This window comes from Carettochelys insculpta, chromosome 7 (assembly GCF_033958435.1).
Source record: "Carettochelys insculpta isolate YL-2023 chromosome 7, ASM3395843v1, whole genome shotgun sequence".
In the NCBI taxonomy this organism is placed as follows: Eukaryota; Metazoa; Chordata; order Testudines; family Carettochelyidae; genus Carettochelys; species Carettochelys insculpta.
Window position 1 is genome coordinate 64,985,676 of NC_134143.1, and position 17,317 is coordinate 65,002,992.

The 17,317-nt window shown below is 40.0% G+C and overlaps 1 protein-coding gene across 11 annotated transcripts in view; it reads right to left on the reverse strand.

Annotated features, from left to right (window-relative positions):
* VTI1A (vesicle transport through interaction with t-SNAREs 1A) overlaps positions 1–17,317 on the reverse strand; it is a 369,140-nt gene that overhangs the window by 338,144 nt on the left and 13,679 nt on the right. For all 11 annotated transcript variants that reach the window (XR_012646187.1, XR_012646188.1, XR_012646185.1 and 8 more), the window contains exon 3: positions 13,916–14,026. Coding sequence is in view for 7 of the 11 variants with exons in the window: in XM_074999171.1 (XP_074855272.1) it covers positions 13,916–14,026 (111 nt within the window). In the remaining 4 variants the exon portion in view is untranslated. The remainder of the gene's footprint in view (positions 1–13,915; positions 14,027–17,317) is intronic.

Below are 17,317 nucleotides of genomic sequence, written 5' to 3' on the forward strand. Positions count from 1 at the left end.
CTCACCATCCGCGTTCTGAAAAAACAAGGACATAGTCTCACATGAACAAAAATGCATGTCCATTTCAAGGCATTGTCCCTATTATCTGATTCTCCTACATTATATAATGCCAAAATAAAATAGAAAGTTCCCTCTTTCTGTGCCATTTATGGCACATCAGTGCTGTATATTTAATCAGCAGGCTACATCAAAGGGATGACAAGTTGACATTTTTGTGTTTTAGCAATTAAGTAGAATGAGTTAAAATTTCATTTGACTCAAACTTATGTCAGAAATTCATCTGTTTAGGGGAGGAAAAAAAACAAACTATTTCACTCCACATTGATAGCACTTCCAGAAATATCTGTAAAGCTTCCCCTTAAAGTGAATAGCAACTTTGACAACATTCTAGTATAGTAATGAAAAAACAAAGCAGAATTTACTCATCATGTGATTTCTGTTGACAAACCCTAACACAACAAAGTTAAGGCATGAATTTGATCCCTAGCTAAGACTTCTACTCCGTTATCACGGACTTAGGAAAAAAAAATCAGAAAAGCATATTTGACTGAAATGTGTTTTTTGTTGCATTAAAAAACCAGTGTTTCATTTTTGGTAACACAAGAAGTAAAACAAAGCAAATACGAGTTCAGTTTCCTGGAAAACATGGAAAAGTTAATACTGAGCATCTCAAAAACAGCATTCTGGAACTCATCAGGAAGGAAAATAGCTTCCACTGACCACCATTTCTTCTCTTCTCTCGCTAACAAAACAAAAAATATATTCGCTTTTGACAACAATATTTAAACAGGCTTCATGGAACAATTCTTCATATGCTAACAAGTGTTAGTGCAAATAAATAGCTAGCCATAAGGTGATCTAGAACAAAATTTTGCTTTTACAACTAGCTAAGTAAAACAATTCTGAAATAAGAAAGTACAATGAATGTAAAGATTTGTACTAGTCAACAGCAATATCACCATCAGAACAAACAATATCAAGAATTATCCCAACAGCATTTTGTAATGTCATAGTATGAGTATGTACTTTATGAAATGACTACCACCATGCAATACTTATTTCCATAATGAAGACAACACATGCCCTTAAAATATGAAGGGGAGCGTGTCAATACTACTCTCCCACACATTTTGAAAATAAAGTGGGATATGAATTACTTTTAAAAAGACAATTATGCCCCATTTAAAGTTTTGTTTAATGAAAGCCACAAAGACTTCAGCAAGCAGATAAGAGGCCATAAACCATTCATTTAGCAGAACAATTCTTGCCATAGAACAGTTAATCAGTCACCAATAAAAGTTCTCTATTTGCAAAAGAGCAACTTCACCTTAAAAGCAAAAGCTATCCTTGACCATGCAATTAGTCTATCTGTGTTCCAAACACTAAATTCTATTTTCCCCATTAATTTTTAAACCTACGTGACTAACTTAAAATAAACTGTACATCAAAAGAATGGAAAATAAACAGCCAGGAACACAATTTGACGAATTGGATTTATTTAGTTTATTTAGCTAAACAGGGTCCAATGGATCTCTTTAATAGGCTGACAGTTGCACTGGGCTGGTTAATAAAACATACAACACAGTATCTTCAGCCAATATAGAAATGCAAATCCCACCAGAAATATTTTATTCATGAAACAGTAATTTCAGTTACTACCAAACAGAAAAAGAAAAAGGGGTGGGGGGGGAATGGCTTGCTTTGCAAACAAACAGTGCCATCTAGTGTCAGTCCCCAAACAAACTGAAAGAGAAGTTTTAAAAGCTTCACAATTAATCCTTCTCATGTCAAAACATTGTCTGCTCTATAGCTGCTGTATCAGTAGCTCATCTCTCCACGTGTTCTGTAGCCAAACTTACATGAGATAATCCGTTAAAGAATTCTAAACACTGTGAATATAAATCAGAAAAGTTACCATGTTAAAAAAATATGGTATTTCTGGCTCAGTTTGCCAGCTACTGGCATTTCCTGAAGTGAAATGCCCTCATTTTAAAAACAAAAATAATAAAGTTTCTCTGGTATTAATACTAGGGAGCCCGTGTGACTATGGGGGAGAGAGCCTGATTCTCTTCTGCCTCATGCATCATCAAAACCAATAGCTAAGTTCCAACTGGGGAATCCTGTTTGCTAGTGATGATACTGGAGACAGAAAGAAAACAACTTGATTCTTTTTGGGGATGGCAGGTAGAAGAGCATCATTTGACTAAGATAAGAAATCACTGACAGAGAATAAAATATTAAAGCCATGATGTCAGTTTTATAGTCACATTCCTGCACCAGAACCACACTTCCTCTAGATGAAGTTACCTTTGTGGTGGTTAGAAGTACATTTAATTAGACTGAATGCTGTTTCTGCCAGTGTGAATGAACAAACAAAAACAAGAGGAAACAAAAGATCTGAAGTTTCCCATGCAAAGAAAGATTTAAAAATAAATATTTTTGTGTACAGATGGAAAAATCCAAACAAGGAGCAGAAAAAAAGGTAACGTCTGGTCATTGCCAACATCCAGGGCTCTTTATATGCTGAATAAGAGAGCAGATTGAGAAGCAACAAATCAACACTGTTTTCACACTAGAGTCCGCATTACAAGCACATTTATTTTCCACTAAGCGATCTAGTGCAAGGGAATTTATGCTTAAAAAAAGTCAAGTGACTTTAGGTCTACTTTAATGTAATACAGGTTGAACCTCTCTGGCCTGGCACCCTCGGTGCCAGATGAGAATTTCCTGGACAATGGATGATCAATATTTTCTAGCACATTACCCACACTTCCACTGCTTATTGGTCTCTTAGGAGATGTTTTGGGGTAAATGACAGCTAAATAAGAGCACAGAACACGGAGCCAGGACTGGCAGCTGTAAACAAACTTTATGGAACCTCAGGAAACTTGGCCACCTTCATGGTAAGTAGTTGTCCAGCTAACTAAAATCATGCTGGATTACAGAGTTTGCCAGACGAGCGTATTCTGGATTAGAGTGGCCCAAACTGTACCTGTTATGTGGGTTCAAGGGAAAAAAAATGAAATGCACTGGATGTTTCAAGGGTTGGAAGACCTGTAATGGGCCCCGATGCCTTTCGTCTCTAGATCATTATTTCAAAGTCAAAACAAGTCAATGGGACACCTGTGTCACTAACTGATAGAAAATGTATTTGAAATAAATGGGTTAGGTCCATTACAGAGGGTTGGGAATTTACTAAAATCAACACCACACTGGCACTATGGTTGTTGATACCCTCCAAGACTGAAAAATAATAATGGCATGGAAACTAAAGTCTCTAGGGATGTTTCTTCCAAAACAAGACACCTACATGTTGGCACAATGAAGACTTCTTAATAAAGCTATTCAAAGATATACAGAACCATACAAGAATATCAAGATGGAAGGCGTTGAAAGCATAAATATTCATTACTCAGAGTAGCCATAACCCCAGTTTTCTACTTTCCCATTTGCTCCTCCTGCTTCCCCCACCCATTACTCCTGTAAGGATCATATTACTGGATATAGCTTACAAAAACTTTTTCTATCCATGATCAGTAAACAATACCTAAAGTTTATAAATAATAAAAACATAACAATTATACTCCTATGAATGTTTTACAATATACCAATTCAAATACCTTAGTATTTTTCATACACACAATTTGATATTTAATATTACAGAAGGAAAAATATCACTAGCATCAAATTTTTCCCCCCCCCCAGAAAGCTTATTCACATCACGTGGAATATGTGGAACACCAGGGAATTGCTGTCTTCAGCTAATTTTAAAATTAAGCATATTAACTCTTCTTTTTCACACTTCAAAGAGGAAGAAATCATCCCTGGTAAATTTAATGGAGAAATAATTTCACCTAGCTGCTCTATTATTTTAACTCACTCACACACCCATTCCACACATTTTCCTTAAGGTGCAAGCAGAGAGAAGTGAGTTTTCCAGATACCTACAAGTATGTAGGGCTGTGCTACTGAGCCAAGTTTCTCCATAGCTTAGTCTCCCTTTAGAAATTCAGTTTGAGGTTTGGATAATGCTAGTTTTCTTTTGTATTCCCTTTCTCAATGATCCCACTTAATTATAGCTAATTAACTGATATTAACAGAGAGGTAGCTGTGCTAGTCTGTATTCCAACAAAACAAAACAGCAGTTTATTTTGTTAGTCTTTAAAGTGCTACAAGACTGCTGGTTGGTTTACCTGATATTAAAATTGACATAATATTAATGGGAATCCATGATGAGTTTCCTTACACAAGAGAACTCCACAGAGGACACAGGTGTAGAAAAAAGCCTCATAAGGTTGCTGAATTTTCCTGACTGTCTATATGGGGAAAAATCAGAGTAAAGAAACAGGAAAGGCCACACAACTTCAATAATCTGGAGACAAGTAGCACTTTAAAGACTAGCAAAATAGTTTATTAGGTGAGCTTTCGTGGGACAGACCCACTTCTTCAGACCATAGCCAGACCAGAACAGACTCAATATTTAAGGCACAGAGAACCAAAAACAGTAAGCAAGGAGGACAAATCAGAAAAAGAATCAAGGTGAGCAAATCAGAGAGTGGAGGGGTGGGGGGGAAGGTCAAGAATTAGATTGAGCCACGTAAGCAGACGAGCCCCTATTGTGACTCAAAGTTCCCATCACGATTCAAACCACGTGTTAATGTGCCGAATTTGAATATAAAAGCCAGCTCAGCTGCTTCCCTTTCCAGAACGGTGCGATAATTCTTCTTCAGTAAAACACATACCTTTAGGTCATTGACAGAATGCCCCATTCCATTAAATTGTTGACTAACTGGTTTGTGGATCTGGAGTCTTTTGATGTCTGTTTTGTGCCCGTTGACCCTTTGTCTAAGGGAGTTAGAAGTCTGTCCAATATACAAAGCATCTGGGCATTGTTGGCACCTGATGGCATACATGATGTTGGTAGAGGACAACCTCCCAACCTCATGAGAATCCTCACTAACAGCCACAGTCTATACCACAGGAACACCAGTCCTGGAACCTTTCCCTGCAACAAAGCCCGCTGCCAGCTTTGTCCACATATCTTCTCTGGAAATACCATCACTGGACCTAACCAGGTTACTCACAGAATCACGGGCACTTTCTCATGCTCCTCTACTAACATCATATATGCCATCATGTGCCAACAATGCCCAGATGCTTTGTATATTGGACAGACTTCTAACTCTCTTAGACAAGGGGTTAATTGGCACAAAACAGACATCACAACACTCCAGATCCACAAACCAGTTAGTCAACATTTTAATGGAATGGGGCATTCTGTCAGTGACCTAAAGGTATGTGTGTTACTGAAGAAGAATTATTGCACCGTTCTGGAAAGGGAAGCAGCTGAGCTGGCTTTTATATTCAAATTCGGCACATTAACACATGGTTTGAATCGTGATGGGAACTTTCTCAGTCACTATAGGGGTTCGTCTGCATACTTTGCTCAATCTAATTCTTGACCTTCCCCCCCACCCTTCCACTCTCTGATTTGCTCACCTTGATTATCTTTTTCTGATTTGTCCTCCTTGCTTACTGTTTTTGGTTCACCTAATAAACTATTTGCTAGTCTTTAAAGTGCTTCAAAGTGCTACTTGACTGCTTTTTGTTTTGATAGTGTATAGACTAGCACGGCTTCCTCTCTGTTATTAATAATCTGGAGAGTGCACAGTGCCCTGCTGATCCCACCCGAGCCCCCACTAGCAACACAACTCCTACAAGAGATTTTTACAGAGAATGGTTATATAGAGAACTGCCAGTCCTCTGCTCCAGAAGCACTTGCTGAACCTATACTGCAAGAGCAGAAGCATTCTCAACCAGCATGTGCCGAAGAGATCCAAGAGACCCCTATATGCACAAAGAGTAAAATCCACTTGACCATCTTTCACCTTTAGTTTAAATTATTTTGCAAGTAAAGCCAGATGCTTTATTAGTTGACAAGGACACAGCATAGAACAGACTTGTCACTACAGAACCCAGAAGCAGTCAGTACAATTCATTTTGGGGAGAGGGGCCCTCCATTGAGGTCATACCTCCATTGTACTAGGCACTCTGCAGAAACATACAACTGGTGCCCCCGTCAACCAAGAAAGGATAATCTAAGTCAAGACAGCAAGTGATACATGAAGGGTGCTGTGGGAACAAGAAAACATACACAAATGTTCCAATATTTCTATAGTGATGATCAACAAACTGCAAAATAAATGGATTGGAATGTTTGCATGGTACTGTGAATGTGTAAGGTGGTATATACAAGCTGAGTATGAGTACACAAGAAAATTAGCTGATAGGTCTATACAAAATTTAGCTTACGCGTGCTCTTCCTCTGTGAAGAGGGATATTTACACACATATCCACTTTTGGGACAGCTGGAACTTACAACTATTTATAGGCCTACAGAGAAGTGCTCTGCATAAAGAATGTTGTCTCCTAAACTTCCAGTTAAAATGCCTCTCAGGTGAGATGTCTTGTAGCTCTGCATCTTATCTGGCACTAAATGGGAACTGGATTGTTCATTTAGTAAGGAGACATGCAACTTTTTTTCCCCCCATGAAGGAGCCAACCATCATAAGTTTAGGATGCCTAGCTCAACTTTAAGTAGGAGGGCTGTGTTTTCCAGTGAGACAGGTCTGAACATTACAAACCACAAATGTTGTCTAAAAGACAACACTCACCTGAGCATAGACTTTCCAGTGTGGAGGAAAAACATTTACGTCAATTAACCTTTAGAATATGCTGAAATGAAAGCTCACAGACTTGCTCTGTTTAGCCTTAGAAAAGATAAAAACACTGGAGGAGACTCTCAAGTGTCCTCATTACAGTTTTGTTTCAATCTTATCCTAGAAGTATAAATGGTAGACAAAAAACAGTTTTGTTTTGATAGTTCCTATGCCTGTGGTTCTTTGCAACTCCTACTGGCAATTTTAGATACATCCTATTAACCCCAGTTTTGAGGAACGGTTATTTGGTACACATTTCTGTAACATGGATACTTGTCTACAAGAGCCACAACCTATTATCCTTGTGCTTCCCCATTTACATACATGTATCAGCTGTCTCTTGTCTCAGATTCTAGTCTTTGGGATGGGGTATTTTGTTTTGTTTTCAACAACACCTAGCACTTCTAGCCTCTGTATGAATAAAATAAATGAATTGTAATTTTCAGGTAGTGCTAATACTGAATTACAACTTTTAGCCAACGTCAGTCTAGGATTCATTCATATGGAGGGGAATTAAAAAAAAAAAAAAAAATCACAATGTCCCATTTTCTAGGCCCTCTAGCTCTATAAAACATCAGTGTTTAAAGGAATATTGTCAAAAAGTGACTGCTTAACTTAAAAAAATGCTTAATTTTTCTCTGAACTGTTAGCATCTAAGCTCACAATAACCAGAAGATTATAGAAAAAAAATGTTTCCCCACTTTAGACTTTGAGCATTTGATAGCAAAGTCATTCACAGCCTCTTATCGTTATTTAGATAGGTCCTGGCCATCAAAGGAAAGGGGGGGAAAAACACATTTAATAACCCAATTGTAAAACTGTAAACTGTGTCAAAAGGACCAGAGAGACTGAGAGGCAGGTGTAGTATCTGAAGCCATTTGTGAATGGATTCCAAAGCTGAGTGAGTGATCTTTTGAGTGAAGGCCGCACAGCTTTAGTGAAGAGATTGTCCTCAAATGCAATAAGCAGCATGCAACTCCACATTTAGCCACAAGATAGAGCCCATACCACAGCATACATTAACTGCAAACATTCCACAGTGTGATATTTTACATAAACTTTAGTGTTACAAGATTCAACAGCAATAAAGGATCACTCCTAGCTGATATTCACCAGGATGCATTTCATTTTAAAAACGCTACTAAAAACTGAAGTTTACCTATGTTACTTGTACCCACATATAAAGGCTATCTACAAGTTTACTGAATGTATTTTTAGCATGAACGTTTAATATAGCTTGACCTTTATAGGCCAGCTTCTCTCATCCTTATGCAGGATGAAGTGTCTTACTCCATAAGGGAACGTACCTGAAATTAACACGATCCCTTAGGAGAAAGGTGCTTCACAACCAGAAAAATGATATTTGGGAATCAGAGGCTCAATGGCTGGAACATCTTACATTGTGAGAAGCAACTAATCAACTGTGCCATCTGTATCTGCTCCCTGTATCTATTCAGAGTCCCATGGAATCTGCTTACCTTAATGACAAAAATAAGCTATTACTTTTAAATTTCTTTAGTCCTGCAGAGCCAACCCAGCCTGGAGGGAGTTAGATACTTTTCCTTCTATGGTACCCAATTATTCCAAATTACAGAGCTATCAGTTACACACGGGTTAGACTAAGAAGGGTAAACAAAAAAAGGGTGATGTCCTGCTAGGCGTCTACTACAGGCCGCCTAGCCAGGTGGAACAGGTGGATGAGGCTTTTTTTAAAACAACTAAAAAAGTCAAGCAGGGCCCCAGATTTGGTGGTGATGGGGGACTTCAACTATCCAGATATATGAGGGAAACTAATACAGCGGGGCACAGACTATCCAGTAAGTTCTTGGATTGTATTGGAGACAATTGTTTATTCCAAAAGGTTGAAAAAGCTACCAAGGGGAAGCTGTTTTACATTTGATTTTAACAAATAGGGAGGAATTGGTAGAGAACTTGAAGGTGGAAGGCAGCTTGGGTGAAAGTGATCATGAAATCACAGAGTTCACAATCCTAAGGAAGGGTAGAACAGAAAACAGCAAAATAGAGATAATAGATTTCAGGAGGGCAGATTTTGGTAAACTCAGAGAGCTGGTAGGTAAGGTCCCATGGGAAGCAAAACTGAGGGGAAAATCAGCTGAGGAGAGTTGGCAGTTTTTCAAAGGGACATTATTAAGGGCCCAAAAGCAAGCTGTCCCACTGCGTAGGAAAGATAGAAAATATGGAAAAAGACCCCCTTGGCTTAACCAGGAGATCTTGCACGATCTCACAATAAAAAAGGAATTGCATAAAAAATGGAAACAAAGAAAAATTCCAAAGGATGAATTTAGGCAAACAACACAAGAATGCAGGAGAAAGATTAGAAAGGCAAAGGCACAAAATGAGCTCAAACTAGCTACAGGCATAAAGGGAAACAAGAAGGCTTTTTATAAATATATTAGAAACAAGAGGAAGACCAGGGACAGGTACGGCCATTGCTCAGTAAGGAGGGAGAAACAGTAACAGGGAATTTGGAAATGGCAGAGATGCTTAATGACTTCTCTGTTTCAGTCTTCACTGAGAAGTCTCATGAAGGAATGCCCAACATAGTGAATGCTAGTGGGAAAGGGGTAGGGCTAGAAGTTGAAATAAAAAAAGAACAAGTTAAAAATCACTTAGGAAAATTAGATGTCTGCAAGTCACCAGGGCCTGATGAAATGCACCCTAGAATACTCAAGGAGCTGATAGAGGAGGTATCTGAGCCTTCATCTATCATCTTTGGAAAAATCACGGGACACAAGAGAGATTCCAGAAGACTGGAAAAGGGCAAATATAGTGCCCATCTATAAAAAGGGGAATAAGAATAACCCAGGAAACTACAGGCCAGTCATCTTAACTTCAGTGCCAGGAAAGGTAATGGAGCAGGTAATTAAAGAAATCATCTGCAAGCACTTGGAAGGTGGTAAGGTAATAAGAAACAATCAGCATGGGTTTGTAAAGAATAAATCTTGTCAAACTAATCTGATAGCTTTCTTTGATAGGATAATGAGCCTTGTGGATAGGGGAGAAGCGGTAGATGTGGTCTACCTAGACTTTAGTAAAGCGTTTGATATGGTCTCATGATATTCTTATCAAAAAACTAGGCAAATACAATTTAGATGAGGCTAGTATAAGGTGGGTGCATAGCTGGCTGGATAGCCGTACCTAGAGAGCAATTCTTAAAGGTTCTCAATCCTGCTGGAAAAGTATAACAAGTGGGGTTCCGCAGGGGTCTGTGTTAGGACCAGTTTTGTTCAATGTCTTCATCAATGATTTAGATATTGGCATAGAAAGTATGCTTATTAAGTTTGCAGATGATACCAAGTTGGGAGGGGTTGCAATTGCTTTGGAGGATAAGGTCATAATTCAAAATGATCTGGATAAATTGGAGAAATGGTCTGAGGTAAACAGGATGAAGTTTAATAAGGACAAATGCAAAGTGCTCCACTTGGGAAGGAACAATCAGTTTCACACATACAGAATGGGGAGAGACTGTCTAGGAATGACTACAGCAGAAAGGGATCTAGGGATTATAGTGGACCACAAGCTGCATATGAGTCAACAGTGTGATGCTGTTGCAAAAAAAGCAAACATGATTCTGGGATGCATTAACAGGTGTGTTGTGAACAAAACACGAGAAGTCATTCTTCCGCTCTACTCTGCGCTGGTTAGGCCGCAGCTGGAGTATTGTGTCCAGTTCTGGGCACCTCACTTCAAAAAAGATGTGGAGAAACTGGAGAGGGTCCAGAGAAGAGCGACAAGAATGATTAGAGGTCTAGAGACTGTGACCTATGAAGAAAGGCTGAAAGAACTGGGCTTGTTTAGTTTGGAAAAGAGAAGATCGAGAGGAGACATTATAGCGGTTTTCAGGTATCTAAAAGGGAGTCATAAGGAGGAAGGAGAGAACTTGTTCTTCTTGGTCTCTGAGGATAGAACAAGAGGCAACGGGCTTAAACTGCAGCAAGGGAAGTTTAGGTTGGATATTAGGAAAAAGTTCCTAACTGTCAGGCGATCAAACATGGAATAAATGGCCAAGGGAGGTTGTGGAATCTCCATCTCTGGAGATATTTAAGAACAGGTTAGATAAATGTCTATCAGGGATGGTTTAGATAGTACTTGGTCCTGCCATTGGGGCAGGGGGCTGGACTCAATGGCCTCTCAAGGTCCCTTCCAGTCCTAGTGTTCTATGATTCTATGTGCAATCCTAATGAAAACTACAAGGCTGCACAGGCATTGCTAGGGGCATAATCTGAACTTAAAACTGCACAGATGTGTATGGAAGATTGGTTTGAACTGCATGATCTTTATAGTCCATGTGTATGAAAGAGGCAGATTCTAAAAGCTTACTTGAGCTAGCAAGGCAGGCACAGAGAAAATGATGAAATAGGATTACATAATAAATAAAGAAGTTAGCTTGAAAGGCACAATTAACAAAACCTTGCAAGGCCATCTTTAGATTTATCTTTCAGTGTATGACTGCTCAAAATTAAAATATTCATTTAGTTTCATAATACACTTCAAGATTCAAAGTATTTATGAATCTGTATAAGTTTCATCCCACCATCAAGATGTCCAGCGACCATATGACAATGTCACAAAACGAGGTAGAGAAAACAAGTCCCAAACCAACCTAGCTGCTTACCACTATGGCCAGCACAACCTAAATGCAAGTGGACTTTCCATCTTTCCCCACTCAACCTAAATGTCCTCTCCTTTACAAATACAGGAGTTAACGGTCTGCAGAATTAATGCATGTTACTCTGAAGTTTAAAGTAAGTTATGAAATATTGGCTTCAATAACTGCTTGAGTAAGTCTTCAAGAGTCTAAGGCATATAAAAACTTGGTAGAATAATCACAAAGAGGTAGTATTTTCTAGATCTGAAGAAATGGATCTGTCCCACAAAAGCTCATCACCTTATATATTTTTTGTTAGTCTTTAACGTGCTACAGGACTGTTTTTTCCCCCTCCAGTAAAACAGATTTTTTGTTACATTGTGTATAAAAGTAAAACTGCAGTCCCAGTTAAGTCATTCATTTTAAAGCTTTAGAGCAGTGCTGATTTAGACGCTTTATGCAATTCACTCGGAAGAGGCAGTATTAGTCTTAAATCATTTTTCACATTCTTCTACTTAAATTACATAGGTAAATGATCAAGACGGCCATCCACAGCTGTAATCATTATATTTCAAAACATGGAAGAGAACTGATTAAAACAGATTTGTGCTCTGGCTTGACATCCCCTCAGGTTTTTTGTTTGTTTGTTTTTTAAGAGACAAAAAACTGCAACCCCAGTGTGTAGTCCCAAAACAAAGTACTATGGCCTAGCTAGAATATGCCACTGATTAAGACATACCTGCCTAAGTTTCACTTTCCTTCACTCAGCAAAGAAAAGTAGCAGTAGCCAACATAAATGGGATGCAAGTTCCCCATTCCATTTAAAAAGGATAATGCCTAGATCTGTCACATGTGCATGCTTCTTTTGGAAGAGCAGTGAACCTCAAGTAGTGAGTCTGTAAGATGACCATGAACTGCCAACAGCATTCCTAAGTAGAAACTTACCCTCAGCTGCAGTAAAAGTCAATTTGTCTCAGAAGGCATGTACTTACAACCACATTTCCCAGACATCATATAGTGGTCTTATTAGGCTGTAAGCTCTTTGCCTACAACCAACAGATCACAACTCAGTCAAGATGATTTTCAGCAGAGCATTGAAAAGGCATTCAATTTTAATTAAAATTTTCGAGTTCCTTTTCCCCCTAGTCACTAAACTATTAGCCAAGGGAATTCATGCTGTATGTCTACCCCCCTTGGCTCCTGGAATATACAGCCTTACCCCTTGTTACATAAGCTTTTCAGAAACTTCACTTTCAGGTAAAGAGCAAGCCTAAAAGAATCTGAGTCCCATAAGTGAAAACTTGTGCAAATTATCAGGGTCTAGAAACAAGAATTAGAATGCAAATCCTTGTGCCATTTCAGCTACAGAGCTGTGATAGTGAACTGATAAGCATTGCTTTTTCAGTATCTTTTCTATCCTTCCCTTTTTTTCTGGTTAACATCTTGCTTGTTCCCCCACCCGCCATCACTTCAGTCTACTCTTCCCTCTTCTCTTCCTGCACTGTTTGTATTCCCTAATTATGACCTCACACCATTCCATTGCTGATTTTCTATTGCTCAGTCATAGGCCTCAACACACATTCCTTCTCTGCCCCCAAGCAACCAAATTTCATCATTTAAAAGCTTGAAACTTGTTCTCCTTGTGCTCTCAGTTCTACCCAATTCCAATATCTTACTATTCCACTCCAAATGAAGGTGGCAAGCCCTATCTCCCTTCTTTTAGCTGTTTAGAGCATGATAGAAAAGGGGCCATGTGTTTCCATGGGAAAATAGCGGGTTCTCAACATACATAGTAAAGTTCATGCTCCACCCCAAATAGGAAGCACATTTTGTGAGCCTGGTGAATCTTAGGGGGCAATGTAGTATTAAGCTGCTTACCTTGTAGTGTTACATGTACTGTTTATACCAAAAAGAAACAGCAGGTGGATTTGAAGTGTTCAGCCAGCCTTTTTAGAAGCAATTCTGAGTGCACACAAATCACTATTTCAAAGCCAAAAGAAGTAGAACCAGCAGCTTACAGGCTATAACACAAGCAGCAGGCAGGAGAACCATGATAGTTTGCATTTCTATCTGAAAGATCCATTCAAGGATAATGGATTTCTGAAAAAGCCAAGGAGTATCCAAACAAAGTAAAAGAAAATCAGACATATGGATTTAAGTGACTTCTCACAGTGTAATCACAAGGGTATGTTATTCTATCCTCACCAAGAAGTGGTGCTAGAAGAATGTGTGTGGGGCTGGGGGGAAGGCAGTGTTAGATTCTGTATGCGCATGCATGTATGTACACATAATGGTCATAGCAAGGGGTCTGTAGGGTTTGATTAGGACTACAGACTAGCAAATAATTAGTAAGGTTCTTCCACACACAAGAATTCTGCATAAATATTATTGCATTCATGGACAGGGAGACGAGGGCTCTTTCCACCTTTCATGAGTTTAGAAAACTCTCTCTGCCCCCAGAAACCTTCCCACAGGGAGTTGACTGACAAGAAAGTTGGGGAAATAGAATTAAGTGATTTCTCTCTGAAGCAGTTATACCAAGGTAAGTGTCTTCTTAAAGGCCATCTTTTGTCATACTCAAACTCACAAAATCTGCTTCAAGTTTTCCCATTTCTTGTTTGTAGCTCCTCATTCTGCTGCTGTACATTCCTCGGCTTTGGGGTGGGATCTCACGAACTTCAAGTTCCATCTGTTCCAGCTAATAATTGAAAAATAAGATAGAGACACAAGTTAATTTTATGTCCATTTACAGTCTTGTTTTTCTTAAGTTAAGTTGTCCACAGACACCAATGATTTTTCGGGGGGGGGGGGGGCGAGAAAAAAAGGATTTTATATTTTACATATTTTAGAGCATTTGTGCATCCGTCCATGGGTCTGTGAGCCCGTTTGTTCGAGACCTCCTCCTTAACTGTAAGAGCTAGGACCACCAAATCTGGTATGTAGCTTCTTGTTTTCAAAACACGAAGAAAGCTCCGGGGTTGGTTGTGACAAGACAATGGGGTATGTGTGGAATGTGACTGTTTCACATCAAATGTAAACGGAAAAGTGAGAGAGCACGGACAGTTATACTACCTAATGATCAGAGGGGAGCAGCAAATGCTTCAGCCCTGGAGAGCAGCCATTAGCTGGCAGTGCAGCACCCAGCACCCCGGCCTGCCGCAGGGAACAGCTGCTGGCTGCATGGCCCCTGCTGCCATGGTTACACACAGTTCCTGCTGCCATTAGGCTGGCCCTAGGGAGAAGCTGCTGGATGGACTGCAGGCCCCCACCCTAGGGAAAAGGGCATGGGGCACCCTGTATGGGCCCCTTTCCGCCTACCCCTCCAGCCCAGGCCAGCCCCAGACCTGGACAATGCTAGGTAAGTCTTCTAGTTGTAGTATAAAAGCTAGTTGTGACCAGAAACTTCAGAACTGCACTGAGAAAAGTAATGTTGTATCTATTGTCATTAGTGGTTAGACTGGGTGACTGGAGTGAGGTCTCCTGGATTCTGTTACAACTGCCACTAACTCATCCTGAGACCAAAGACAAGTAGCCTCTTTGCCCCTCTGTTTTGGGACCTGTAAATGGGTACGATACAACACCCATCCTACAACAGATGCTCTACAGCTGTGTTTTTAGGATGCTTTGGAGACAGCTTCATGCTACTGCACATACGAATTAGAGTTCTTTATCATCACTACTGACAGTTGTGCTTGTGAGGATTAACACACTTTGTATTACTCTGTGGCCAACATTTTCTGAATTGGTTGCTAGAGGTAGGCATACAAAAAAATCCCTGCTGAAGCAGATAACTGAATATTTTGGCCATCAGTTTCAGCAGGAGCCACAGGCCAACCCCAGCTTTCCTGGGACCTCCTCCCCCATATCCGGCCCCTCTCCCTGCCCTCTCTCCAGGTACCCCCTGCCCTGGCCTCCCTGCCACCTGAGAAGTCTTGAGGGAGGTTGTTGTGGGCAGCTCTAGCATGGCGGTAAGGAAGATGGGGCAGAGTTCAGCTGCCGGAGAGGACAGAAGCTGGGAGCAGCTGCTTCCACCAACCCCTGGTGGGGAAGGAAGGTGCCTCTCACAGCCAAGCTCTATTTGCTGCTACTGACTCCCCCACTCCAGGTCAGGCAGCAGTAAATGGCTCCTGTCAGTAGCAGGAGCTGGGTCTTGGCTCTGACAGATACCTTCCCTCCCCAGAGCCTACTCAGAGCTGAGCTCAAACTGCTGCTACTGACAGGAGCCACATCCTGCTGTCCAGGCAAGGGATGGTTGGGGGAGGAGGGGTGGAAGAGTTAGTACCAGAAGCCAGGGCTTGGCGGTGAGTGGGACCTTTACTCCCTCCATGGCCTGTTGGCAGCGACAACTCTCAGCTCCTCCCCCCACCCATAGCTGGAGGTGCCCACAGCACCCTCCCCAAACATTCCCAGGCTGCAGACAGATGTATTTGCATGAGGACATCATTCTGTCTCCTGGGACGAAACATTTTCTTTATATCTAGCTTTACCTCTTTCTTATTCGCTGTCTTGGGGCCCTACTTGCCAAAACTGAAAGTTGCTGGTTGTAATTTAAATGACTTGTGCAGTACCAGCTTCAGTGGACAGTGTAGAAATGTTCAGACACGAAACATCAAAAGCCTAAGAAATGTAAGCAGAATTTTTTTCCCCTTTCAACAAGCAAGCATGCAAAAAAGACTGACCACCAGGCAAATCCTATAGGATGATGACTTGTTATTCAGATGAAATCAAACTGCCCAGACACAGACCCTTTTGCCAAGGCCTGTATGGTGCCTAGGAGAACTGAAGAATCACTACCTTGGGGACATTTAGTCGTAATCACAAAACTGGTGGTTCAGTTTTTCCATAAAATTTTGTGACAGACCCTAGCAAGGGAAAGGGATTGACTAGATGGGCCTGACAGGGATTCCCCCAAAACATTTATCAAAGCTATATTCAGGAATACAGCTTGCCTTAAAAGCAGTGCCCAGGATTTGGATTTCAGTAACTATTTACCTCAATTTCATTTCGGGTTTCTCTAAGAAACTATGGACAGATCTACACTAGAGTAGAAAGCTGATTTCTGATACACAATTCTAGATACACCATTATAAAGTTGTTACAACTTTAAGGACAGTCTTTTTTAAGACAATATTGTCCTTTCTGTACTTGTAAAAAAGAATGACACTAACTATGCTTCTTTCAGCTGTTACACTGATGTTTTTTTCTTTTGGGTTTGTACTTAAATTTTTAAATTGTTATACTTAATTATAAGGTTGCAGATCATCCCATCAGAAGGCCACTAGTTCATTCAGATGATTCTCTCGTGTTACCTTTTATTCTTTGTAAAGTAAAAGACATCTAAAAAACCTAACTCTTTTAAAACAACTTTTGAACATTACATGCAGCAATTCTTCCATCTGAAACCCCCCACCACCCTCATCCCCTGACCAGCATGTATGTCTTCCATCAACATATTCCAAGCTCAAAAGCATTCCATGGCTAAATTAATTTGGGAAATGATGATTTAGGGTGAAAAGCTGAATTATCTCCATTATTACCGGAGTCGGTCTGGGATGCTTATTGGCATTCTCTTTCTTTAGTTTTTTCATTAAGAGGCTTACACTAGTTTTAGAAGGGGAACAGTAATACTAGAGCAGAGAACAGATTTTGTTCTGCAGCTATGAAATGTAATCATGTCTCATGCTTATTCATAAATTTCAGCATGCATGCATGCATGCTGACAAATATTTGCATGCTGACAAATATTATATAATAATATATTATATTTCATCTTTCAATACAATTAAACTGAGCAGTGCTAGATTTTTATCTTGAAAAGCAAAAAAAAAAACAAAAAAACCCTGAAGGGAAGCGTGAAGAATATCACTTGCTCTGGTATTATTTGTTCTACCATACTGCAATGGGATTTAAATCCCGGGAGATATAGTCTTTCAGTGCAACAGGTGGGGACAATCATTCAGAATCATTCCCACAGCAGCAGTATTACTAT